This window comes from Myxine glutinosa, chromosome 6, assembly GCF_964187855.1.
Source record: "Myxine glutinosa chromosome 6, kmMyxGlut1.1, whole genome shotgun sequence".
In the NCBI taxonomy this organism is placed as follows: domain Eukaryota; kingdom Metazoa; phylum Chordata; class Myxini; order Myxiniformes; family Myxinidae; genus Myxine; species Myxine glutinosa.
Genome location: NC_136266.1, coordinates 29,604,637 through 29,631,058, shown reverse-complemented (window position 1 = coordinate 29,631,058; position 26,422 = coordinate 29,604,637). Strand labels below are relative to the sequence as shown.

At 47.9% G+C, this 26,422-nt stretch overlaps 1 protein-coding gene across 3 annotated transcripts in view; it reads left to right on the top strand.

Moving 5' to 3' along the window:
* CFDP1 (craniofacial development protein 1) overlaps window positions 1-26,422 on the top strand; it is a 40,093-nt gene that overhangs the window by 2,419 nt on the left and 11,252 nt on the right. Inside the window, exons 2-5 of one of the 3 annotated variants that reach the window (XM_068119783.2) lie at window positions 704-794; window positions 3,265-3,532; window positions 3,895-4,007; window positions 16,523-16,630. In XM_068119783.2, coding sequence (XP_067975884.2) covers window positions 704-794; window positions 3,265-3,532; window positions 3,895-4,007; window positions 16,523-16,630 — 580 coding nt within the window. The remainder of the gene's footprint in view (window positions 1-703; window positions 795-3,264; window positions 3,533-3,894; window positions 4,008-16,522; window positions 16,631-26,422) is intronic. The other 2 variants (XM_068119785.2, XM_068119784.2) reach the window with 2 other exon arrangements.

Here is a 26,422-nt window from a genome sequence, read left to right as displayed (position 1 = left end):
CGGAAGAATGAGCCATTCTCGAGTATTCTGCCTTGGAGTGGTGACCGGTGCAGGACTGACCCCCCTCCCCTTGTCAATTGAAAACTGCTTCGACATCCCTATGAGTCTGAAGACGCGAAAGGAGTGGTTGTTCTTCTTATTTGGCAGGGGGGTTTGGGTTGGAGAGGTGTGCAAAATGTAAAACTAGAACGGCACTCAGTAGAGAGCATACCTCTGCCAAGCTGAACAGTTTACATTTTGTATCCCATTGATAGGCCGTATCTGGATCCAGACATGAACGAAAATCTAACCAGCTTGTTATTGTCACCTATCCAACCCAAGTTTTGTCATAACCCTTCCACAACTTTTTGAAATATTATGCTATATATTGTTTTTGGCCCCATCTAAATTATGAAGAATCACGTTAAAAATAAAAAATAAAACTCGTATCTGGATCTTTTGGTGAATCTTCACCAAAATGTAATCAATTCATCCTTGTCACACAACCAACTTTCGGCCGAATAAACACCCATAACGTTTTGCTATATCCCGCTCACAGCCAGACAGACAAACAGTTTGAAAACATTTTAGCTCCGTCGATCTTCGGTGATGGAGGTAATAATACTTAATAGTATATTTTGTTATCTATGTGGAGGATATCACTATGTGCAAACTGTAGGTTTGACTGACTCTGTATGTACTGTGTTGCTCCTAAACTTTACAGAAGAATTGAGTGAAGAGGATGAGGACGAGGTGAAAGAAGCAAAATCGAGCACTAAGACTTTCACGAAAAACAGGAGGAAAGTTCAGAAAAGGTAGTGAGTTGTCCGAATTGCATTGTCCTCTTACCCATTTCTCCTTTTATGTTCATTTTCTGCTCTGACTCTCCTTCCTTTCTGCCCGTTCCTTACATTTGCCTAATGTCTCAACCGTTATTGAACCCTCCACATTGCTTTGTACTGCGCCTTCAGAAAGTGTTCACACCCCTTGAATTTTTTCACATTTTGTTTTTATAGCATGAATTAAAAATGGATTAAATTGAGATATTTTTGTGTCAGTGATCTCCACATAATACCCCATAATGTCAAAGTGGATTTTTTTTGTTTTGTTAATTTTTACAAAATAATTTAAAATGAAATACAGAAATATCTAATTTACCTAAGTATTAAATCCTGTGTCAATAATTCGTAGAAGCGCATTTGACAGCAATTACAGCTTCGAGTCTTCTTGGGTATGTGTGATCAGCTTTGCACATCTGGATTTGGTGAGTTTCTGCCATTCTTCCTTGCAGATTTGCTCAAGCTCTGTCAAGTTGGATGGGAAGCGTTGGTGAACAGCAATCCTCAAGCTTTTCCACAGATACCTAAAGGGATTCAAGTCTGGGCTTTGGCTGGGCCACTCAAGGACTTTCATGTTCTTGTTGTGAAGCCATTCCAGTGTTGCTTTTGCTGAATGCTTGGGGTCATTGTCAAGTTGCAATGTAAATCTTTGCTGCAGTCTAAGGTCTTTTGCACTCTGAAGCAAGTTCTCCCAAAGGATTTGCCTGTATTTGGCTCCATTCATTGTTCCATCTATTCTTACAAGTCTCCCAGTCACTGCTGCTTCAAAGCATCTCCATAGCATGACGCATTTCCATAGACCCCACAGCGCTTCACGGTAGGGATGGTGTTAGATGGGTGATGGGTTGTGCTCGGTTTCTGCCAGATGTAGAGCTTTGCATTCAGACCAAAGAGTTCAATTTTCGTCTCATCAGACCACATAATATTTTGCCTCATGCAGACAATGCGTCTTTCACGTTCCTTTTTGCAAACTTCAGGCATGCTGTCTTGTGCCTTTTTCTCAGGAGTGGCTTCGGTCTGGCCACTCTCCCATTAAGCCTAGATTTGTGAAGCACTGCATGGTCTGTTGGCCTTCCGGCAGTTTCTCCCATCTCAGCCAAGGAATGATCATTGACTGGTTTGTCATTGTGGCTCTGTCAGAATGGTCATTGGATTTTTGGTCACCATCCTGAGAGTGAGATGTGCATGGAAGAAGTTTTGGGAACTGAATGGCGTGCTGACGAGGAGGGGAGTGTCGTTGAAGCTGAAGGGAAAGGTGTATGCTGCATGTGTGAGAAGTGTTATGATTTATGGGAGCGAGACATGGGTAATGAACGTAGAGCAGCAACGAAGGCTGGAAAGGGTGGAAATGCGAATGGTTCTGTGGATGTGTGTGGAGTATCGTTGAGAGAGAGGAAGCCAAATGATGAATTGCGAAAGATGATGGGAATAGAGCCTGTGATGGATGCTGTGAAGAGAAACAGTTTGAGATGGTTTGGTCATGTGTTGAGGAAGGATGAAAGTGACTGGTTGAGAAGAGTGATGGAAATGAATGTGGAAGGAAGTAGAGGACGGGGAATACCGAGAAAGACTTGGCTAAAGATGGTCGAAAAAGAAATGCGGGCCAGGGGGTTAACAAGGGGAGATGCAGAAAATAGGGCAAAATGGAGAACATTGTCATGGGGACCGCAAGGCTAACCCCCGCTCTTGCAGGGAAAATGGCCTTTTAAAATGCCTGTTGTTGTTTGTTGTATCCTGACCGAGGTCCTTCTTGCCCGGTCGTTCAGTTTTGTCGGATATACAGCTCCAAGAAACATCTAAGTAACATATTATTTCCATTTCCAATTGATGAAGCTCACTGTGGTCTTTGAACTGTCAATACTCTAAAAATTATTTTATACTCTTCCCCCGATCTATGCCTCCTCACAATTATATGTCTGAGTTCTACAGACAGTTCCATGGACTTCATGGTGGAGTTTCTGCTCTGCCAAGCACCTTACCTTATATAGAAAGGTGCGTTTCTTTCTGAATCTTGTCCAGTCAATTGAATTGGCCACACGTGCCTTCCAATAAGATTGTAGAGACATCTCAAGGATGATCAAAGGAAATTGGATACACCTGAGCTCAATTTGGAGCGTCATAGCGAAGGGGTTGAAAACTTATTGACTCATGACGTTTCAGCTTTTTATTTTAATTAATTTGTAAAAAAAATTCTAAAAACACATTTCCACTTTGATATTATGGGTTATTATGTGTATATCAGTAACAAAACATGTCAATGTAATCCATTTTAAATTCAGGCTGTAACAACAAAATGTGAAAAAAGTCAAGGGGTGTGAAAACTTTCTGAAGGCACTGTAGTTTTACCACCTCCTTTTGCTCTACGCTGTTTCCGGCTTCTTATTTCCTTCCCTGCCAGACTTCTCAAAGCAAGTTTTAAAAGGTTCCGTCAAAATTTTGTTTTTAGTCGCAAGCGTAAGGGAGGGATTCGCTTGGATGACGACGACGATGAAGATGATGATGATGATGAAGAAGATGAATATGATGAGGCTGATGAAACAAAGATGCAAGACAGACGGCCATCAGAATCTAAGAGGCATGAATCACAAACCGTGAACGAGGAAGAGTTCTCTCGTCGAGCTGAAGATTTGTGGGAAAGCTTCCTGCAGGATGTTGGACCCAGGCCTCAACGTACGGCACCTGGAGGATGTGCTGATGGTGAATCTGCTTGTTCTGTAAGTCTTTTGAGCCTATCAGGGGAGAGGGGAGTTTTGGCCACAATTGTGATAAGAACTTCAAAATCTGGTTATCAGCATCGACTTTATACAATCACGAAATATAGATTATAAATTGCTTTCTCAATATTATATTCACATCTTCCTTTACGATTTTTACTTTTTTGAAGTGTAACTTGAATTTAATATGATGCAATTGGATTCATCTCCATGTATTTTGTGCGAAACCAAACTTTGGGGAATTGGAGGTGGAGGTAGGTGGAAACAGATGAGGATAATGGATTGGGGGAGGTGTGGGACGAATTTATTAATTTCATTAGCTTGCATATACCAAACCAAATGTGTTTGCAATATTTCCTCAGAAGCAGAAGCCACCAGATGCGCCAGCAAAGAGTGTGCCTGAGAGCACCAAACCCAGATCCTCCGAAAAGATCTCTATCACCAAGGTGTATGATTTTGCTGGAGAGGAGGTGAGGTAAGCACGTGCGGCTGGTGAGGAGGGGGCTTGTGATTGGTGAGGTAAGGATGGACGTTGCTCCGTTGCTTAAGGATGGACGGTGATGTAAGGATGGATGGTAAGGATGGACGGTAAGGATGGACGGTGAGGTAAGGATGGATGGACGTTGATGGGCGTTGCTCGTGAGCATCAGTTTGTGCTTGTCCATGAGTCAACATAGCTATCTCTTTTTATAAACCACACAAATCCAGGCTTGTAGACGAGTAGCACAAATAATAAATATACAAATCGGCAATTTTAAGAGAAAACATGCCAACATTGGTCAGCGTCATCCAATTACCAAAACAAAAAGTAATGTATAGCTCGGCCGGTATCTAATATCTATATACCGCCTAATTATATTTTTCCCCATTAACAAAATATTCTTTTTTTTTTCCAATTGCACAATTATTGATGTTCCCATCAGTGAAGCTACGGGTCTTATATTTTAGCACCGCTGTCGACTGTATCGCCATGTCTTGCAAACTAACGAACATTGAAGCTTGTAAACCGTTCGCCAAGTGGTTTAAGCACTCAAGTAAGAACTCCAATGAAACGGTTGATAAGCAATGGCTGGCTTGGCAAGTGATAGCAAGCTGATTGGTAATGGGACACCGCAAAAACAAAAACTGGCATAAACTATGGAGAAGGAGGGATCACAACCTTGCTTAAAGCAAATACACTTAGTTATAAGAATTGCTAATTTCTTTAAATTTTCAGATTTCACTCCAGATTTTGACACTTATTTAGTCCGTAAGATCCGATCCTCAAATCCGAAGACAGATTTTGATTGTATACTTTAATTAGTCTGTGACAGTCCTTCATGGGAAATGGCATCATACAATGCATAAAATAGCTCGAAGCTCCTAATTTGAAATCGCCTACAAAAGCGAAGTATACAACAATTCGTAGGTATGAAGATCAGGCATTCAATGATATGATTTAGGACAGTGAAAGAAATACATTTTGAGCGCTTTATCATTCAGGAATCGTTGTGACCTGTTCCAAGTCCAGGAATTATTGAGCAGGCCAAAACAAAATGGCAGCTTAAGACAACTGCCTGAGGTAACAGTGGGCAGACCAAGATGGCACGCCACCATCTTGGTGAGGCTTAGTTTGTTTTTAATGATTTAAGCACCCCGTTAATTATCTTCAAAAGGGATGTTTAAATTTTCCCAAATACCCAGTTTTCATTCATGCACTCCCTTGGAGTTCCACAAGTATGCATGCAAAGTTCTGGGCTGTTAGGATTCATTGTAATTGGAGTTATTGAGGAGATACACATACACACACTGACACACACACTGACAAACATACACACATGGACATTGTGTGTGTGTGTGTGTGTGTGTGTGTGTGTGTGTGTGTGTGTGTGTGTGTGTGTGTGTGTGTGTGTGTGTGTGTGTGTGTGTGTGTGTGTGTGTGTGTGTGTGTGTGTGTGTGTGTATGTGTATATGTTTGTGTGTGTGTCTATTGCCTCCGAGCTTGATCAAGCAACAGCTACAGTTCATGTTCCATACAGTCAAAACTGCCCGAACTGTGAAAAATGTTGTCCGTCCTACCTCACCAAACAGGAGGTGAGTTTGCAGTTGGGCATAATAATAACAACCCAAATGTGCCCTGCTGATCCGATAGCTGCACCATCATCTGTATCATAAGAAGCGAAATGGAGTATTTTACTGAAGTTTTTAAACCGCCATGATGCAGCTATCGGGTCGGCAGGGCACATTTTGGTTATTATTATGCCTGATCACAAACTCACCTCCTGTTTGGTGAGGTAGTAAAGCAGAGGGTAATGTTCTCGTGTGGCAGACGGACCTTATTTTTCACAGTTCATGCAGGCAATCGCCGTATAATTCGCGTGGGACATAATTTGTGGCTGCGTCTCTCCCTTGATGTCAGGAAGTACCATTTCCATTTAATCGACGAAGTGGGGGGTCATTGGTTAGATTTTAGAATGGTGTGCTGTCCTGATGAGTGCAAACAAGCACAGAATCCGGGTATGCGGCTGGTTTGATATTTAACCAATGACCACCATATAAATCTCCATATTATGGAGTGGCCGGCTGAAGTCTCCGGGTTGGGGGCAAGCCGTGCAGACTATTGTCTGCGCATGCGTGGACATTGGGAGGAGAGCTCGTCATGCTCCATATATTTCATATATACTTGTGTGTTTGTGTGTGTATATGTATATGTATATGTATATATATATATATCAGTCACTTTTCGATTTCATACCATCAGTGGTGAACCGCCATTAAGGTATCCCATCCAGCTATGCTGTACCTTAATGGGAGCGATAAGTGCCATCTGCCACATGGCACATTACCTCTGGTATCCACTCATTATATGGAATCCCCTGGATGCAGCCGGGAGCAAACCAATCCAAATATATGTGCAGTTCTCCAGCTTTCAATGAGCGCAAGTAATGATGGTATGAAACGTATTAAGGTACAGCATAGCTGGATGGGATACCTTAATGGCGGTTCACCACTGATGGTATGAAATCGAAAAGTGACTGGTATATAACCGAAAGGTTTTCAGAGTCATAAGTGAATGCAGTACTCACTGCGTTGCCCTGATGAGCCCCAAAAAGGGCGAAACCAGGTCGGTAACTGTGAGGTTTACATACACTTATGACGGTATCTGAACTAAGATCAAAATTCTGCTCTGTCAGAGGGTTCTCTTGAGAGCTTGACAGGCAGAGCGTATGTACATGGCAGTGACGTCATTACTTGCGCTCATTGAAAGCTGGAGAACTGCACATATATTTGGATTGGTTTGCTCCCGGCTGCATCCAGGGGATTCCATATAATGAGTGGATACCAGAGGTAATGTGCCATGTGGCAGATGGCACTTATCGCTCCCATTAAGGTACAGCATAGCTGGATGGGATACCTTAATGGCGGTTCACCACTGATGGTATGAAATCGAAAAGTGACTGGTATATAACCGAAAGGTTTTCAGAGTCATAAGTGAATGCAGTACTCACTGCGTTGCCCTGATGAGCCCCAAAAAGGGCGAAACCAGGTCGGTAACTGTGAGTTTTACATACACTTATGACAGTATCTGAACTAAGATCAAAATTGTGCTCTGTCAGAGGGTTCTCTTGAGAGCTTGACAGGCAGAGCGTATGTACATGGCAGTGACGTCATTACTTGCGCTCATTGAAAGCTGGAGAACTGCACATATATTTGGATATATATATATATATATATATATATATATATATATATATATATATATATATATTGTTACGGACACGACTTATTAGGATGTTATGATGGGCCGAGCGGAATGGCCGCCGTGTTCGCACAAGTTACCCGATTACACTCGAACGTTGGCCGAATCGCGCTATGCTAAATCAATGAAGGAAAGGACACAACGGCTGGGATTAAGGCAACGACACAAGGGGTACAGTTCTCAAGACCTCCGGAGGAGGATATAATATTGGTTATGCAGAACGGTTAGATTACACGGCAAGAGGTAAAGCACAGCAAGATGGGCACTTAGACACAGTCTTATCTTATTCCCGACAGACCACAGACAAACGGGACAAGACTGACTCACACAGGGATTGATGGCAAGGAAGGACAGGCAGTCGAGAGCTCAAGGTGCACCTTGGCTCAGGGGCAGAATCCACACGGTCCGGTCCAGATATGCGGGGAGGTATTGTCGCGCTCGGAAGGTGGCGTCCGTTTCTCTCCAAGCTGAGGCGCATCTGACGTCACCTCCGTCTTCCTGCGCATGCCCAGCGGGGAGTGACACGCCCTCGGCTCGTTAGCTCCGCCCCAGATGGAATCGGTCCGCCGCTTCTTATTGGGTGCGGGGGGTTACCGGGCTCCGCCCTTGACGAGGAGCTGACAGTGAGCCCCTGCGTGGTAACCCCGTCGGAGCACATGTTCAATGGTGGCTAACCAAGCCGGAGTGAGGACGCACACTCCCCGCGCCGCCGCCGCGCCGCCGCTGTTGTTGTTGTTGGTGTTGTTGTTCCATGAGGAAGAGATGCGGGGAGGTATTGGGAGGTCCTAAACTTACTAATGGTGCCATACAATCACATTCTGGTGCAACGAAGAGTCAGAATTAATGGAAACGAGTCCTTAACTGACATAGACTAAGAATAACTAGCAAGATGTCCTATAGTTGTCTACGTGAGATGCGGTGAACCTGGGTACGACATTTAATGGGGGAAAAAGGGGAAGGTCGGGGCTACAGAGTGTTGTTTACAGATAATGGGACTAGGGAATGGGGGATTGGGGATAGTTGGGGAGTATTGGGGAAATAGGGGAATATTTACAAGCGGATATGGATGGAGGCCAAATCCCATATCCGCAACAATATATATATATTGTTGCGGATTCGGAGTACGGCGCTCCCCTTACCAAGGGGGGGGGGGTTAATCCCCTTGTCTTTTACACTGGCCGTCTCCGATCCTGGAAACTATGACGTCACTTCCGGTCGGTAGTAGCCAGGGTCGTTCGTCAATGAAATCCCAAATACCTGCGTACTAAGACCGGCCGTAAGCGAGGAGATAATTTCCACCTGAGCCGCAGCGTTAATGGATGCGCCGAGTGAAGCTAGCTGCGACTCGGGCCGTTATCGAGAAGACTCAACCCGATCCTGAGCGGTTCTGCCAAATCGTGCCACGTATATTCAATTGGGGACAGGACGAAAGCGATCGGATGAGACGAAACCAAGGGGTAAAGAAAGAACACAGAATTTATTATACAGTACTAGACGAGGAAACGAAAGGTAATGTGCAGTTGAAGAGGAAGAAGCAGTAACACAGGGCAGCCTTATACAGTCTTATATAACACTCCCAGGACAGAACAAACACACTTACACGAAAGGATGGAATGGCAGGGATGGTTGGGCGTTGAGGTCCGGCTCCGGTCCAGTCAAGTCCGGCTCCGGGTGTTGACTCGTGCTGTAGCGAGAACCCGGGCAGCAGCAAGCACGTACCGTTGGTGCGCGATCGGACCTTATACGTGGCGGGGGGCTAGTCCTTCGCACGGCCGTATATGAATGAATATGAATATGAATGAATGATCGTTTTTTAAAGGCCATTTTCCCCGCTAGAGCGGGGGTTAGCCTTGCGGGCCCCATGACAATCATGGTTCCCTGTTTGAGGCAATGTTTTTATGGCCGGATGCCCTTCCTGACGCCAACCCTTAGTCGCCACTTACGATGCGCAGGGATACGGCCGTATGCGCAATTCTATATAATTGATGGTGCAATCTCGCCCACCTCCGCGCAGTCCGTGCCCTCTCTTTCTCCTCTCTGTGCAACGACCTCTCACTCCCAACTCCCAACTCCCAACTCCAAACTCCCAACTGTCAAAGTAGTCCCAAGTGAGCGCTTTTATCGCGCGCTCGCGTATCAAGCCGCCCGCTCTTTAGGTCCGCCCACCGGTGAGCTCGCCTCGGCCCTGGTTGGTCGTGAGGGCTCACCGGCTCCGCCCCTTGATGGTGCGTTGACGGGGCCACGCCTTGTTCCTGGCGCTCTGAGGACTCCTCCCCCTTCTTCTCCAACTCGGCTGCGTGGCTTATGGCGGCTTGCGGGATAGAAAACCATCGCACCGCTGTTGAAAGGAACTTTGGGGCCGACTTATTTAATTAATACAACGCAGATTCAACTATTGGCAACAGATCCTTCACTGAAACATAGACTAATGAAATAACTAGAGAGGTTTCTACGGTGTCCTACGTGTTGTACATGGCCTAACTAGGGTGCAACCTTTACAAAGGGGGATATTTAGAAGTCTTATTATTTTACAAAGTGAAGGTTCTAAAAACTGTAACAATATATATATATATACACAAAGAATTAAGTTAAGCACCCCCCCCCCCGTTTTTTTACAACCTCGCACATTACAAGTTTGTTGTCGTCAAAACAGTGTAATATACCCATGATATTGCTATATTTTCTGGAGAAGTGATATTATGGTCACATAAAAACATAACAATCATGCCGTTTTCAATATTTTATTCTGAATAATTTAAGGTGAAATTTTTTGGGAATTTTAGGCATATTTTCACCTCAATTTAAGTATGGAGCTATAGGTCCATCACGGACAGTGTGGATGACGTTTATGTTTTCTAACGTACAGTCATTGTTCTGAGAAGACCTCTAGCGATCTTTGCGTCAATAACGTGTGTAGGACCCACGTGATCGGATCACTGACTCAACCCTACGTCTCATAGACCCTGTAAGCCGTCGTATGCGTTGCTGTGGCAGGTTGTTCCATTCCCGATGTAATGCACGTTCCAATTCATCCAGATTGGCTATTGGAGGGACCATCTTCGCAATTTGTCGTCCCAACATGTCCCGAACGTGCTCGAGGGGGTTCAGGTTCAGGACAGGATTAGGGGGTGCTTAACTTAATTCTTTGTGTAGGGGTGCTTAACTTAATTCTTTGTGTATATATAGTTATGGAACCGGAGTTCAGGGTTACCACAAGGAGTCTCCTCAGACCCTCTCCATGACCTCCGGACATAATTCCACCAGCCACAGATAACTCCACAGCTCGATTGTTTGTTATAATCAACCGTGGACGCTGACTGAAATCACCAAGCTTAACTAAACCCACCCAACGCATTTGTCCCTCATCTTCTATACAATGGGTAGGAAATCTATCTCAGTACCCAACAAATGAAATAAATAATTCCTGGATATCCCACATGTTCATGGATGTTCTCTCCAGGGTCCATTTCCACAACTGTTACAATATTATTGCAAACTAGAACGCCACTCAGTGGAGCACATAGTCCCGCCGTGGGTCAAGTTGGAATAGTACGATTTCACAAAGGTTTGAGGGAGTAGTTCAGTGACAACACAAGACAGACACTGCACAGATATATTATATATATATATATAGAATATATAGAAGATAATGTAAAAAAAAAGAAACAAGGCAATTTCACTTACATTTTCGGATTCAGCGTTCAATTCCATATAGGTGAGTGTATTTTGAGGCCTGTGTGACTTCAAATAAAATTGTAAGCAAGGAAAAACGTTTGTTTCATTCCTTAGGGATACAACATGTAAAACTGGCCCAAACGTCAAAACAAAACTCGCTCATTTTAAGTCGTACAAGCTAATGCGACCACTCATTCTTCTGGGAAGAATCCCGTGCACATGCTTGTCACACTTATAAGTCACCTAAGTCTTTATAAGTTCATCAAATACTGACACCGCGATTGACATTCGCTGAGGTAAATGTTGATATCTCTTCTGAGGTAAAAGAACAAAACAAAACAAAAAAAACCAGTTTTAAAGCATTGTACGTATCAAACGATACATTTTATGAAACGGGGAAACCTAATACACAGTTTGGTGGTTTTAAAATGACAGAATATGTCTTTATTAGAAAAAAAAATGAACATTGAAGCCGACGCTGCTAAACAATACACCGCTCTAACGCATAACCACGAGTTTAAACTACATCTATCTATAATTCCAGTAATCTCTGTACGTCTGTACGTCTGTACGTTTGTCTGTGACCGCTGTTTCTCGACAACTACCGGTCCGATATACTTGAAACTTGCCAGGTATATTGCTGGGGACCCGAGGATGTGCCTTTTCAAGGTTTGAAATTAATCGGACAAGTACTTACCGAGCTATGGCGATTTAGCCGTTCGCCGTTCGCTTTGCCGTTGCGAATGGACCAAACCATTCATGTAAATAGAGGGGGGGGGGGGGTTCTGTGGTCGTTCGCTTTGGCTTTGCGAATGGACCAAACCATTCATGTAAATAGAGGGGGGGGGGGGTTCTGTGGTCGTTCGCTTTGGCTTTGCGAATGGACCAAACCATTCATGTAAATAGAGGGGGGGGGGGTTCTGTGGTCGTTGCGAATGGACCAAACCATTGTTTTTTTTTTGCAGTTTTTTTTTTTTTTTGCAGTTTTTTTTTTTTTGCAAGGAACGGGCACCCACGTACGGGCACGTCCTAGCTTATATATAGTACGGGCATGCCCTAGTTTACAACAAATATGAAAACTATTTTGATATCACAATGTTAAATATAGAATATATAGAAGATAATGTTTTTTAAAAATGAGCGCTATCTTCCAATGGTAAAAAATTCCCCCAAAAAATTCCTGGATCCAGAATAATATCCTGAGCTTCACCAAAAACTAATCAATTCTTCCTTATCCCAAGGGCAATCATCCCACCAACTTTCATCCAAATCCATTCAGAACTTTTCCAGATATCTTGTTCACAAACACATGAACACACACACACACACACACACACACACACACACACACACACACACTCACACTCACACTCACACTCACACTCTCACACTCGAATGCATTACTCCCTGGCAGGAGTAATTACATATTTAGAAAAATAAGGCAAGATGATGATCTACACATTGGTATGGTGTTTTGATAATTGTCATATTCATCTGATGGAATCTGGATGAGACACAAAGTCGATGAGAAGCTTTGTTTTCAATTCCTTCATGTACCTGGTTTTCGCTGATGGAAGAGATTTACACACGTCAGGTGGCCATTGGACTTCGCTCTGGATCCATTGGAGATGTCTGAATATAACACAAGCTTGTGTAATGTATTGTTGCTGTCACTGTCCACGTACAGAAGATGCTGACACTACAGGCCAAAAATGGACGATGAGCTTGTAATGATGAATGGCAAAACTGTAATACTGAAATATCGACTGTCATGTCACCTTGGTTGCTTACAGGCATCAAGTGTGCCATCCCTCAGATAAATGTTATTCCAGGTGTCCCAACTGCTAGCATGAGTTGCTGGATAATAAATATCCCACAGTACCTGTCACTAAATTATCGCTGGCAGCCTGGCCAAATTCCTGCTGGAATAGCTCCAGGTGAACATTGGACCTAGCCAGCCAGTTCAAACACATTTCCCCAGCCCACCACACAAGGAGGATATAAATGAGGCCATTAAACATGTCGTCGTAGTAGATGATTATCAAAGTGCTCTGTCACATTAAGGAACAAGCGATGCCACATCAATTTGCTCTCGTACAGGACGGGATGCTGCTTGGTAAAGTTTAAAGGTAAAGGTAAACAACAAAAGGTAAACAACAAACATTTAAAGGCCATTTTCCATGCCAGAGTGGGGGTTAGCCTTGTGGGCCCCATGACAATCTTCTCTATTTTGCCCTATTTCCTACATCTCCCCTTGTTAACCCCATTGCCCACATTTCTTCTTCCACCACCTTTAGCCAATTCTTTCTCAGTCTTTCTCAGTCTTTCCCGTCCTCTACTTCCTTCTACATTTATTTCCATCACTCTTCTCAACCAGTCACTTTCATTCTTCCTCGACACATGACCAAACCATCTCAACCTGTTTCTCTCACAGCATCCATCACAGGTTCTATTCCCATCATCTTTCGCAAGTCATCATTTATCTTCCTCCCTCTCAACGATAATTCCTCAATCCACACATCCACCGAACCACTCGCATTTCCACCCTTTCCAGCTCTCGTTGCTGCTATACGTTCATTACCCATGTCTTGCTCCCATAAATCATAACACTTCTCACACATGCAGCATACACCTTTCCCTTCAGCTTCAATGACACTCCCCTCCTCGTCAGCACGCCACTCAGTTCCCGAAACTTCTTCCATGCACATCTCACTCCAGCAACCGTTGCCGAGTCTGATCCATCTCCATTCTGCATGTCTCCGAGGTAGCAAAATGTCTTCACAGCTTCCAGCTTCATGTCGTCTCCAAGATCCAACTCAACATTTCCTCCATCTGCAGGTCCCTCTGTGCACACCTTTCACTTGAATGTAGCTGCCACACTGGTTAATGACCCTCTCAGACCACGACATTTTTGATGAACCTACTCAGCGCACACTGCACATTGGAGTTCACTCCGACACCCATCCTGCACACAGTACACGGCCACTTCACAGTTCTATCCACCTCACCACATGCTTTACCACTTGCCATCACCTTCGTCTTTTCGATATTCACCTTCAGAACTTTTATCTCCATACATTCCTTCCACTTGTTCATCTACTCCTTCAGTCCATCCATACTTTCCGCAATCAACACCAGATCAACTGCATAGAACCACTCTCACGGTAAACCCTCCTTTACATTCCGAGCTAGCACCTCCATAACAGCTACAAATAGTAGTGGACTTCATACCGACCCCTGATGCACTCCCACCTTCACGTCAAACTCACCACTGTTCCCGTCCTTCGTCCTTACAGCTGTGCACGCCCTCTCGTACATTGACATTACAACTCTGATCAACCATTCCTCCACTCCTCACTTCCTCAATGCCCATGTCACTACTTTGTGTGGAACCCTATCGAATGTTTTCTCCAGATCAACAAACCCAACAAACAACCTCTTCCTCTTCATGTTCTTCTCCTGCAACTGCCTTACAATAAAAATCTCGTCTGTCAATCCTCTTCCTGGCATAAATCCAAACTGCATTTTGTCGATCTTCACTTTCTTCCTTATCCTCTTGTCCAACACCCTTTCTTTCCAATACCTTAATTCCATGCTCTAATAACTTTATCGCTCGATACGAAACACAGTCCAGAGGGTCACCTTTCCCCTTGTATAGAGGGACGAGGGTACTCAGTTCCCAATCCAATGGAATGCGGCCTTCTTTCACCATCAGATTACAGATCTCTGTCATTCTCTTCACACCCCAACTTCCTGCTGCCTTCAACATATCTCCCACAACTCCCGTCGGCCCTCCTGCTTTACTACTCTTCATTGCTTTTATAGCTTCCTCAACTTCCTTCTCAGTTATCTTCTCTGTCGGTCCGAAAACTGGGTTACTCTCTATGTTGCCGTCCCATTCATTCTCTGTATTCAACAGCATTTCCATATATCTTTTCCATCTTCCTTTAATTCCATATGGGTCCACAACGATTTGTCCCACTTAATTCTTCAAGCAACTCACTCCCATCACATCGCACCTCTTTCGCTATCTGCTTTGCAATCCTGAATACCGCTCTCTGACCCTCTTCCAAATCCAAGCGTTCTCCGAACATTTTCCTAGATGCCTCCTGCGCCTTTGCTACTAGATGCTACCTCTTTCTTTGTAGCCTTCTTGGCTGCCTTATAACTTTCATGCTCTGCTGTTTCTGCTCCCGTACCCATCGCCTTCTCCCACTCCCTGAAGTTCTTCCTCTTCTCGTCAATCCTCTTTCCAACTTCATCATCCCACCACCACGTTTCCGAGTGCCTCGGTGGTCCTTTTGTCCATCCACATACCTCACTAACGTCTCTCAACAGACTATCTTTCATTGACATCCAACCACTTTCAAGCTCAACCACATCATCCTCTACCCTACTCAGCCTCTCTTTTAATGCCTCCCTCACTGTCACCTCTTTCAACCTCCACACCTTCATTCTCAGTTGGTACTTCACCCGCCGAGCTCTCCTATCCCCTTTCACCGTTATGTCGCAGACAACCAAGTGGTGCTGTGAAACAGCCTCCTCCCCCGGGATCAACTTTGTGTCCCGGAGGTTCCCCCTATCTCGCCTACGCACCATCATGTCGTCAACGGTTGTCGTCGACCCACCTGACGTGTGTGTAACAAGCTTATTATCCTCTTTCTGGAACTAAGTATTACAAATCAACAAATCGGCTCCATCAGCAAACTCCAAAATCCTTTCACCTTCTCAATTCCTCACACCATATCCGTAACCCCCATGAACTCCCTCAAAACTGTCTGTACTCCTTCCCACATGTCCATTTAAGTCTCCTCCTCCCACAACAACTTCCTCATCTTTCAAGTTTTCCATCAGCTTATCTATCGCACACCGGAACTTGTCCTTCTCTTCATCGCTCCGACCGACCTGCGGAGCATATCCCGAGATGACGTTCACCAAGAGCTTTCCAATCATCATTTTCACCATCATCAACCTTTCACTCACTCCAGTCACACTCACCACACTGTCTACAATCTCCTCAGAAAAGAGGACACCAACACCATTCACGCCTTCCGGGCAACCTTGCCACACAAACTTGTATTTCTGTCCCTGCCTACCCTTCACCATTCTCACACCACTTCCCTTCCATCTTGTCTTCTGCACACAACACAAGCCCACTCTTCTTCTGACCAATACTTCCACCACTTCTCCTGATCTCCCTGTCATTGTCCCTACATTCCATGTCCCAAACCTCAGAAACCGATCTCCATGTGGGGCATCAGACGTTTCGTCGTCATAAATGGAGTGATTTCCTCCCTTGCTTCGATCGGGTTCCCCACCTTGATTTTTGACGAGAGGGGTTGAGGACCCCCACGGGGTGCTTCGGGCTATACGCTGCCCATATGTAATTGTTATTGTACATGGTTCCTTTTTTGAGGCAATGTTTTATGGCCGGATGCCCTTCCTGACGCCAACCCTTTTTAGTCGCCTCTTACGACACGCAGGGATACGGTGTACCTATTCTAAACCGGGGGAAAGTTGTTACCTCCAAAGTAGTTCAGCACTGATTTCTTTCCCCATCTGCATTGCCTCTGCAGGGTCACAAAGGACGTGGATTGTGATTCTAAGGAGGGTAAAGCATACCTACGTTCTTTGAAGGCTGATCCTCAGGAAAACAATGATGACCAAAACTGCCAGACAACAGGGTGAGTCCTCTCGCAGGGTTTCCTCCCTCCCACCCCATCACCCCCCCCCCCCCCCCCCATCATTGGACGCTGTGCATTACCGTTTTCTGATTATTCTGTCACTGTATAAACAAAATGAAACTTTGTGTACATGTATGCTTTCCCTTGTCAAGTTTCTGCTTGCTGTATTTCCCTCTTTGATGGGAGACTGCATGTGCTATTTAAACTTTCTGATTTTGTTGTGGAATCATTTTGAGCATTTCGACCACCCATTTAGGGGAAGTGGCCATGGGCAGGCTGGCCTTGTTGCCACCTTTACAACGTCTCTGTTCCTGTTATGAGCGAGAAGTTGCATTTTAAGCTCATGATTGAAAACGGGTCCAGTTCCACCATTTTGCTTGCAGGTGGGATTGGAGAAGATGGAAATGCATGATGTCGCATATAAAAATACATATTTATGTATAGTCTGTAAGTGGGGATGTGCGGCGTGAACGCCATTGCACCTTAACGGTCACCTCGGCCTCTCACTCCAGCTGCCCCGCTCTTCCCTGCCCTCTCGGGTTGGTGTTTGTAAACAAGCCTATTGATTCCATTCCCATCCAAGGAACATAAGTACCTTTGTTGTGCTTTATAATTCACCATGTGCACCGGTTTAGGGCCGTGGGCTTTGGATCCTAAGGTTCTAGGTTCGAATCCCGTTCAGCTGTTGAATTAATACCAGGTGGGGTTGACCCAGCCTGTTATCCTTCCGAGGTCAGTGAAATGAGTACCAGGGTACCGGGTCCTCTCTCAAGGAGGTTGGTGGCAGGATTTGCACTTTGGCCACCATAAAAACACCTCATTCCGTAACACACACAGTGGTGTGCGTCTGGATGGTGCTGAGGAGTCGTCCAACGACATGCTGATCCAGCTTAGGCTCCTATATATATATATATATATATATATATATATATATATATATATATATATATATATATATATATATATATCCCATATACGTGCACCGGTGCAGTTCTGTTGTTATTTGTTTTTGCAATTCATGTTTGATTAACATCTGATTTAAGAGTATACAGCTTCACAATAACTTACTGCAGTAGTAGTTTGAAAATATAAAAATAGGACCACGGACCTGTTGCTTATCTTGACCCTGGCCTGATGTTGTAACCCAAATGTGGTAGCATTTTGACTGGTTGGTCTGGAGAAGAAGATTTTTGAAGAAATTTATGCGATTTTCCCCAAAATGTACTTTTTTTCATTTTTCTTTTTGTATACTAAGTCAAGGCTCATGGAAGAGCTACCACATATAATAAAGGGAACAGGAGATGAGATGGGGGAGAGAGAGGGAAGCACAACAACAATAGAGAACTCCTGCCTTCTCACCCCACAACAACTCCTGCCTCACACCTAGCTCGGCTTCACGCTGTTGAAACCAAAGCTTTCAGGATCATTGGAATCTCCCGCGATGAAGCTGATTGTGAGGGCCTTTCACTCACTCACTGCAGGCAGGTTTTTTTTTGTTTGTTTTTTTTTTATTACAAGATCGAGGCTCGTGAAAGAGCTAACATTAATCACAAAGAACCATAAATGGACACATAAAACATGTAATAAAAGGTATGGGAGTAAATATGGGGAGAGAGAGGGAAGCACACAAGTACAACAGTAGAGAACAGGGACATCGGGAGATCTGTGGGAGGGAGAGGGCAGGGGAAGGGGAGGGGGTGGGAGAGGTATGAAACAACTTATTTTGGCTGACTAGCTGACCTTCATGGCTCACCTTCAGGCCGTTTCGGACAAATTAGTCCAGGTTTCTTCATAAAGCAGTATCCTTTTCGTAATAATAATGATCATAGTAATAACATAAATAAAAATGATACAGTAAATATAATTGTAACACTGCAATCCCTTTGGCGTGACTGCAAAGTTACTGGATTGAAGCGCTGTATGGTTCACTGATGACTCAAAACATATGGAATAAACCAGTGTATCAGCGCAGTCTCTTTACTTCTATGGTAACACAGCTTAGAGACTTCCAGTACTTCAAAAAAAAATTAACACTTACATTATTTGCGAACTGGTATCCCTATCCAGGTCATACTATCCTCTTCAACTAAAGTATCAAACAAGTCCAGCTACGCCGCTGGTAGACTTTCTGTTGGTTGGTGGTCTTTCTGTCTTCTACCGATTCCTATCCGGCCTAGCTCCCCCAGCTCTATCTGTGCTCTGTCCCTCACATATTCCTACAGGTTACACACTGCAAGATCTGCCAGCAACCATCTTCTGGTGAAATTGACAAAATCAAGACCCTCTGCTCACCTTCACTCCTTCATTCCGCTTTTCTCCCGCCTCTGGAACAAACTCCCTCACTCTCTTCAATCCCACTCCTCCCTCCAGGTCTTTAAAACAGCTGTTCACCACCATCTCTTATGTTCCCCCATCCAAAACCTTGATCTTTTCTAACCCCGTTAATTCACCCCAGACCCACTTTTCTGAAATACCGACTTCTTTCCTGGAAGTCCTAGCAGTGTCCATGTGGTTTATACCTTTCCCACCCCTCCATTCCCCTTCCCATGCCTCCTCCCCCCAAGCCCTCTCCCTCCCACAGATCTCCCGATGTCCCTGTTCTCTGCTGTTGTACTTGTGTGCCGCCCTCTGTCTCCCCAACTTGTCTCCCGCTCCCTTTATTGTATGTTTTGTTTGTACGTTTTTTGTTTTTTTTGGTGATTGATGTCAGCTCTTACATGAGCTTCGATGTTGTATACACAAAAAACAAGAAAACAGGGACATTGGGAGATTTGTGGAAGAGAGGTGCACAGGATAAACAAGATGGACACTACAAGGGCTTTCAGGAAAGAAAACGGAATTTGAAGGAGGTGGGTTTGGGGTGTATTAATGGGCGGTAGAAAAGATGAAGGTTTTGGATGGGGGATGGATGGGGCATAAGAGATGGTGATGAACAGCTGTTTTGAAGACCTGGAGGGAGGAGTGGGATTGAAGAGAGTGAGGGAGTTTGTTCCAGAGGTGGGAAAAAAGAGGAATGAAAGAGGGAAGGTGAGCAGTGAGTTTTGATGAATGTCGGCCATTTTGACATGCTTCCAGTGATGTAATTGGCATGTCCTCTGTAATTTAACATCCCTAGCCTGGCCTAACTTTGTAACCCAAATGTGGTAGCATTTTGACTGGTGGGTCTGGAGAAGAGTATTTTTGAAGGAATTTACCAAGTCCGCTATTTTGCCCTGACCTAGTTAAAGTCACGTGACCGGAACGAGCTTCGCAATTTCTGTTACCAGTCAGGAGCGGACTCGCGCTGATCAGCATAGCGGTTTGGACGGAGAAGTCTAAATAGATGGACGGATGGTGCACAATGACAATACCTTATCTGGAATTCCAATTCCAATTTCCAGATATGCCCCTTCATTCAGTCCTTCCTCCTTTAATACATTTTACATTGTTCTGAGCTCACCTTTTCATGCAGCCAATTTATTGTGGACTAGCAGGGATACCTGGTATTGCTTGGAGGAATTTTTTTTAGAATTGATAACGAAAAGGAAATGAGGACAAAACATATTTAATTCCAAACTTACATTTTCCTAAAAACAGCATGACACGTACGTAGATAAACACGAAGAGTAAAAATGAAATAACTACTTCAAGGAGCCTCTTTGTAAACAATGTTCCTGGTCTTGCTTTCTGGTGCAAAGTAATGTAAATGTTTTTCATTGCCTGCACGGGAGCATCCAACATAAGGATAAGGCTGCCCATGCGAAAGGCAAGGAATTGTCAAATTTAGTCCAAACACCTGTAAAGATAGTCCTTGAACCTTGTCAATGGACATTTCAAAGCTGAGTTGAAGGGGAAATTGACATCTCTTGAATTCAAAGTTGGGATGATGGGTATCTGAGGCAGAGTTGGGATGATAGGTATCTGAGGCAGAAGGACATCTTCACTTTTAAAATTGTTCTCAAAAGGAAAAAGCACAACAAAACAACGCAATTCTCACACAAGTCTCACAGTTTTGAACTCTGAAGGGAAATGCAAGGTGGAGAAAGTGAGAAACTCAAATTTGCTTTTGTTGGGGCAGGAGATGAGAGGAGGAGGAGGAGGAGGAGGAGGAGGGGGGAGGGTGGGGGGTAGGAATGAGTCAGGTCGAGGCCACACCTACGCCACGATAAACGCCACGATAAATAAATAAATAACGACAATGTTAAGGGAGCTTCTTCTTTTTCTTTAACATCCACAATTATTAATTCAGTGTTCTTGTCGGTTTGGCCTAATCTTTCACGAATCGGCTGGAGTATGTCTTTCACGAATACACATTGATAAATGCATTGGAACCATTGTCTGCAGACGGGAGGCTTCGTCAAATAAATGAAAAAAGTCCGGACAGGGGAACATGAAATGGCAGAATAAAACATTTTAAAACTCTTTACTCCGATAAGAAAAACAAAATGAGCAACTCACTTCAAGCTCTCAAAAGGAAAAATCTCGACTAAACAATGAAATACTCACAAAAGTCTCACAGTTTTGAACTCGGGAGGAAAATGCGAGGTTGTGGCGGACACAAAAGCCCACTGGCGTGGTGACATCATTCCACGCACCAAGTGGGCGGTGGCCACGCCCGAGGGGTAGGCGTGGCCTCATGATATACACCGGGCGACCAGCCCGGAGGAGTTCAGTGTTACAGTGTAGTCTTACAATAAAGACGTTTATATGTTACCGCTTGTCCGCTTCCTCCTTGCTCACAAGCAGCGCACGTAACGCCGCGCTTTACTGGTGACCCTCGACGTTGGATCTGCCGTAGCGATCCTTCCGAACACGACGCCATTGCAATGGCCAACGACAAGGCAATGGCGATTAAACTTCCCGAATTTTGGGAGGCCCAGGCCGAAGTCTGGTTCGTTCAAGCCGAAGCCCAATTTCAGCTTCGGCGCCTCACCAACGACGACCTGCGCTACTGCCATGTCGTCGCCTCCCTCGGGCCCGGCACGGCCGCTCGAGTTGTGTCCGTCCTTCGCCACCCACCGGACGGCCACAAGTACGAGGCACTCAAGCGGCTACTCCTAGCCACGTTCGGCCTCACGGACGACGCACGGGCCGATCGCCTCCTGGATCTCCCCGAGCTCGGTGAGACGCGCCCGTCGGTCCGAATGGACCATATGCTGTCACTGTTGGGCGACGAAGCCCCCGGTTCGCTATTCCGGGCGCTTTTCCGTCGCCAACTTCCAGCGCAGGTTCGCCTCGCGTTGGCCGGGACCGGGCTAACGGAACCCCGAGCATTGGCGGCCGAGGCGGACAAGTACTTCGCCGCTTCGGACATGCGGGCGAGCGTTGGCGTGGCCGTCACGGCCTTCGACGCTGATGTTCCACAGCATCATCTTCTACAGCACGCTGATGTTCCACAGCATCATCTTCTACAGCACGCTGATGTTCCACAGCATCATCTTCTACAGCACGCTGATGTTCCACAGCATCATCTTCTACAGCACGCTGATGTTCCACAGCATCATCTTCTACAGCACGCTGTGGTTCAGCAGCATGCTGATACGCACCTCGTGAACGCCGCCACGCCCCGCCCACCGCCGCGGCGAAAACCGCCACCGCGGGGAAACCCGTCGACTCCACCGGCCTGGCGGAGCCAGCCGCGCTCCTCCAGCTCCACCACCTGGTGCTGGTTCCACGCCAAGTTCGGCCACGAAGCTCGGCGGTGTCATCCGCCGTGCTCCTTCAACGGGTCGGGAAACGCCCGGGCCGGCGCTCAATTGTGGCGATGAGCGCCGGCCGTTCGAGCAGCCTGCTGTTCATAACGGACACCTTCTCCGGGCGCCGTTACCTGTGCGACACGGGAGCACAGGTGAGTGTCATTCCCGCCGGCACGTCAGACAAGCACGCCGCGGGTGGGGGCCCCGCGCTGCTTGCCGCGAACGGGACGCCCATCCGTACGTACGGAAAACGCTGCCTCTCTCTGCGGTTTGGAGGGCAGGTTTTCCGATGGACGTTCGTCACCGCCGACGTGCCCATGGCACTGCTTGGCGCGGACTTCCTGTGCGCTAATGGGCTCCTGGTCGACGTCAAGCGCAGACGGCTTTTCCAGGCCGAGACGTTCAGCTCGCTCGCATGTGCGTTGCCCAGCTCAACGAGCGGCTTGCCAAGCGGCTTGCCGAACGATTCGGTTCCGGCCACGTTGGTCTGTACGCTTCCGGCAGCGGACGCATTCACCCGCCTCCTCGCCGGCTTCCCGGCCCTCACGCGGCCCACCTTCTCGGCGGGGGCCGTCAAGCACGGGGTGGCCCATCACATCCCCACCGTCGGGCCACCGGTCTACGCCCGGGCACGCCGCCTCGAGCCGACGAAGCTGGCGGTGGCAAAAGCGGAGTTCGCTACCCTGGAGCGACTCGGCATCGTTCGGCGCTCAGAGAGCGCTTGGGCGTCGCCGCTGCACATCGTGCCGAAGCCCGGCGGGGGATGGCGACCGTGCGGGGACTATCGCCGTCTCAATGACGCCACGACTCCCGACCGCTACCCCGTCCCCCACATTCAGGACTTTTCCGCCCGTTTGGCGGGCAGGTCCTTCTTCTCGAAGGTGGACCTCATACGCGGCTACCATCAGGTCCCCGTCAGGCCGGAGGACGTCCCGAAGACGGCGGTCATCACGCCATTCGGACTCTTCGAGTTCCTGCGCATGCCCTTCGGTCTGAAGAATGCGGCTCAGGCGTTCCAGCGACTGATGGACAGCGTCCTGCGCGACTTGGATTTTGTCTACGTCTACCTGGACGATATCCTCGTCGCCAGCGCGTCCCGCGAAGAGCACCTACGCCACCTCCGCACGCTCTTCGAACGCCTGGGCCAGCATGGCCTGATTGTGAACCCCGCAAAGTGCCGGTTCGGCGCCGCCACAATCGATTTTCTGGGGCACCGTGTCACCAGGCACGGAGCCGTCCCCCTGCCGGCCAAGGTGGAGGCGGTGAAGGGGTTTCCGCGCCCCCGCACGATCAGAGGGCTGCAGGAGTTCCTGGGCATGGTGAACTTTTACCATCGGTTCCTGCCCCGTATCGCCCAGCTCCTGCGCCCCCTGCACGAAGTTCTCCGAGGTAAGCCGGGCAAAGGCGACGTTACCTGGACCGAGCAGATGGACACGGCGTTCACGGGCGCGAAGCTCGCCTTGGCTAACGCCACCATGCTCGCGCACCCGGCGCCCGATGCACCGATCGCCCTCACCACCGATGCCTCGGACTACGCGGTGGGCGCGGTGCACGAGCAATGGGTGCGTGGAGCTTGGCAACCGCTGGCGTTCTTTAGCCGGCAGCTTTGCCCGCCCGAACGCCGTTACAGTACCTTCGACCGCGAGTTGCTCGGACTTCACTTGGCGGTCAGGCACTTCCGCCATCTGCTCGAGGGCCGGGCGTTCACTGCCTTCGTCGACCACAAGCCGCTGATCTTCGCGATGGGCAAGGTCACCGAGCCGTGGTCGGCCCGGCAGCAGCGTCACCTCTCGGCCGTGTCCGAGTACACGACGGACATCCAGCACGTCGCGGGGAAGGACAACCCGGTTGCGGATTGCCTTTCCTGGGCCGTCGCCCACGCAGTCCACCTCGGCATCGACTATGCCCGGATGGCAGCGGACCAGGCCGCTGACCCCGACGTCCAGGCCTTGCGGACCGCCGTCACGGGCCTCCGCGTCACCGAGGTGCCGTTCGACGGCGCGGGCGCGGCCCTCTTGTGCGACGTCTCCCTCGGGCGTCCTCGCCCCATTGTGCCCGCGGGCTGGCAGCGCCAGGTGTTTGACGCCATCCACGGCCTGTCCCACCCGGGCGCGAGGGCCTCCCAAAGGCTGATCGCCGACAAGTTCGTCTGGCATGGCCTCCGGAAGGCCGTCCGCGGCTGGGCCAGGACATGCCTCGCGTGCCAGCGCGCCAAGGTGCACCGGCACACCCAGGCCCCGTTGGCCCCGTTCACGGTGCCGGAACGCCGGTTTGACCACGTCCACGTGGACCTGGTGGGACCTCTGCCCCCCTCGCGGGGTTTCACCCACGTCCTCACCATGGTGGACCGCACCACCCGGTGGCCGGAGGCCGTGCCCTTGGCGTCGACAACGGCGGCCGATGTCGCGCAGGCTTTCATCGCCACCTGGGTCGCCCGGTTTGGCGCCCCCTCAGACATCTCATCCGACCGCGGCCCCCAGTTCACCTCGGAGCTCTGGGGGGCGGTTGCGCAGGGGCTCGGGGTCCGGCTGCACCGAACCACGGCCTACCACCCCCAGGCTAACGGCCTGTGTGAGCGATTTCACCGCTCATTGAAGGCCGCGCTCCGGGCCACCCTCCGCGACGGCGGCTGGGTCGACAGGCTCCCCTGGGTCCTGCTGGGCCTCCGGACGGCGCCCAAGGAGGACCTGCGCGCATCCGCGGCGGAGTTGGTCTGCTCCGCTCTGCAAGAGACCGCCCAGAGGTTCGCCCCGGTGCCAACGGCATGCCACGGGCACCCACCGACGCACGTCGCCCCGGAGCTTCGCACGGCGGAGTACGTCTTCGTCCGCCACGATGCCCATCGGACACCACTGCGGCCCCCGTACGACGGGCCTTTCCGCGTGCTGGAGACCGGGGCGAAGCACTTCACCCTGGACATCGGCGGTACTCCTGACCGCGTTTCGGTAGACCGCCTCAAGCCGGCCCACCTCGATGTGGACCATCCACCGCCAGTGGCCCGACCCCCACGTCGGGGCCGCCCTCCTGCGGGCAGACCCCCGGCACCGCCCAGCCCCGCCGCCACGGCGCCCCCCGGTCCTGCACCCATCCCAGGGGCAGCCAGGGGCATCCCACCTGGTATCCCTGCACCCCGGACGCCGCCGATCGCCAGGGGGCGCTTCGGCCGGGTCATTCGACTGCCCCATAAACTGGCCCTCCAGGTGCGCGGGAATTCTGGGGGGGCGCGTGTGGCGGACACAAAAGCCCACTGGCGTGGTGACATCATTCCACGCACCAAGTGGGCGGTGGCCACGCCCGAGGGGTAGGCGTGGCCTCATGATATACACCGGGCGACCAGCCCGGAGGAGTTCAGTGTTACAGTGTAGTCTTACAATAAAGACGTTTATATGTTACCGCTTGTCCGCTTCCTCCTTGCTCACAAGCAGCGCGCGTAACGCCGCGCTTTAAGGTAGAGAATGTGAGAAACTCAAATTTGCCATTGGGGTGAGGAGGGAGGATAGGAATGTCGAGGCCACACCTACAAACCACCACAATAAATCGATCAATAAATGAATTGAGGATTAAATTTAGTAACATCATCATTAGCCATGGCCATATAAAAAAAACTAAGTAGCCCATGTTCAACAGGAGGTTGAACAACAAATTTGTTCTAGATGTCAACTTTGGTGGCAATTGGTATTTCATAAGCACAGACAGACACAGTCCCTTCAGAAAGTATTCACACCCCTTGACTTTTTTCACATTTTGTTGTGTAACGGCCTGAATTTAAAATGGATTTAATTGAGATTTTTTTGTCACAGACCTATACCTAATACCCCCATAATGTCGAAAATGAATTTTTTTTTGGAATTTTTATACACAATAATTAAAAATGAAAAGTTTAAATTTCTTGAGTCGATAAGTATTCAACCCGTTTGCTCTGACACTCCAAATCCAAATTGATCTCAGGTGCATCCAATTCCTTTGATCATCCACGAGTTGTCTCTACAACACGATTGGAGTCTACCTGTCACCAATTTAATTGATTGGACATGATTTAAAAGGAAACACAACTTTCTATTTAAGGTCCCACAGTTGACAGTGCATTTCAGAGCAGAAACTCTACATGAAGTTCAAG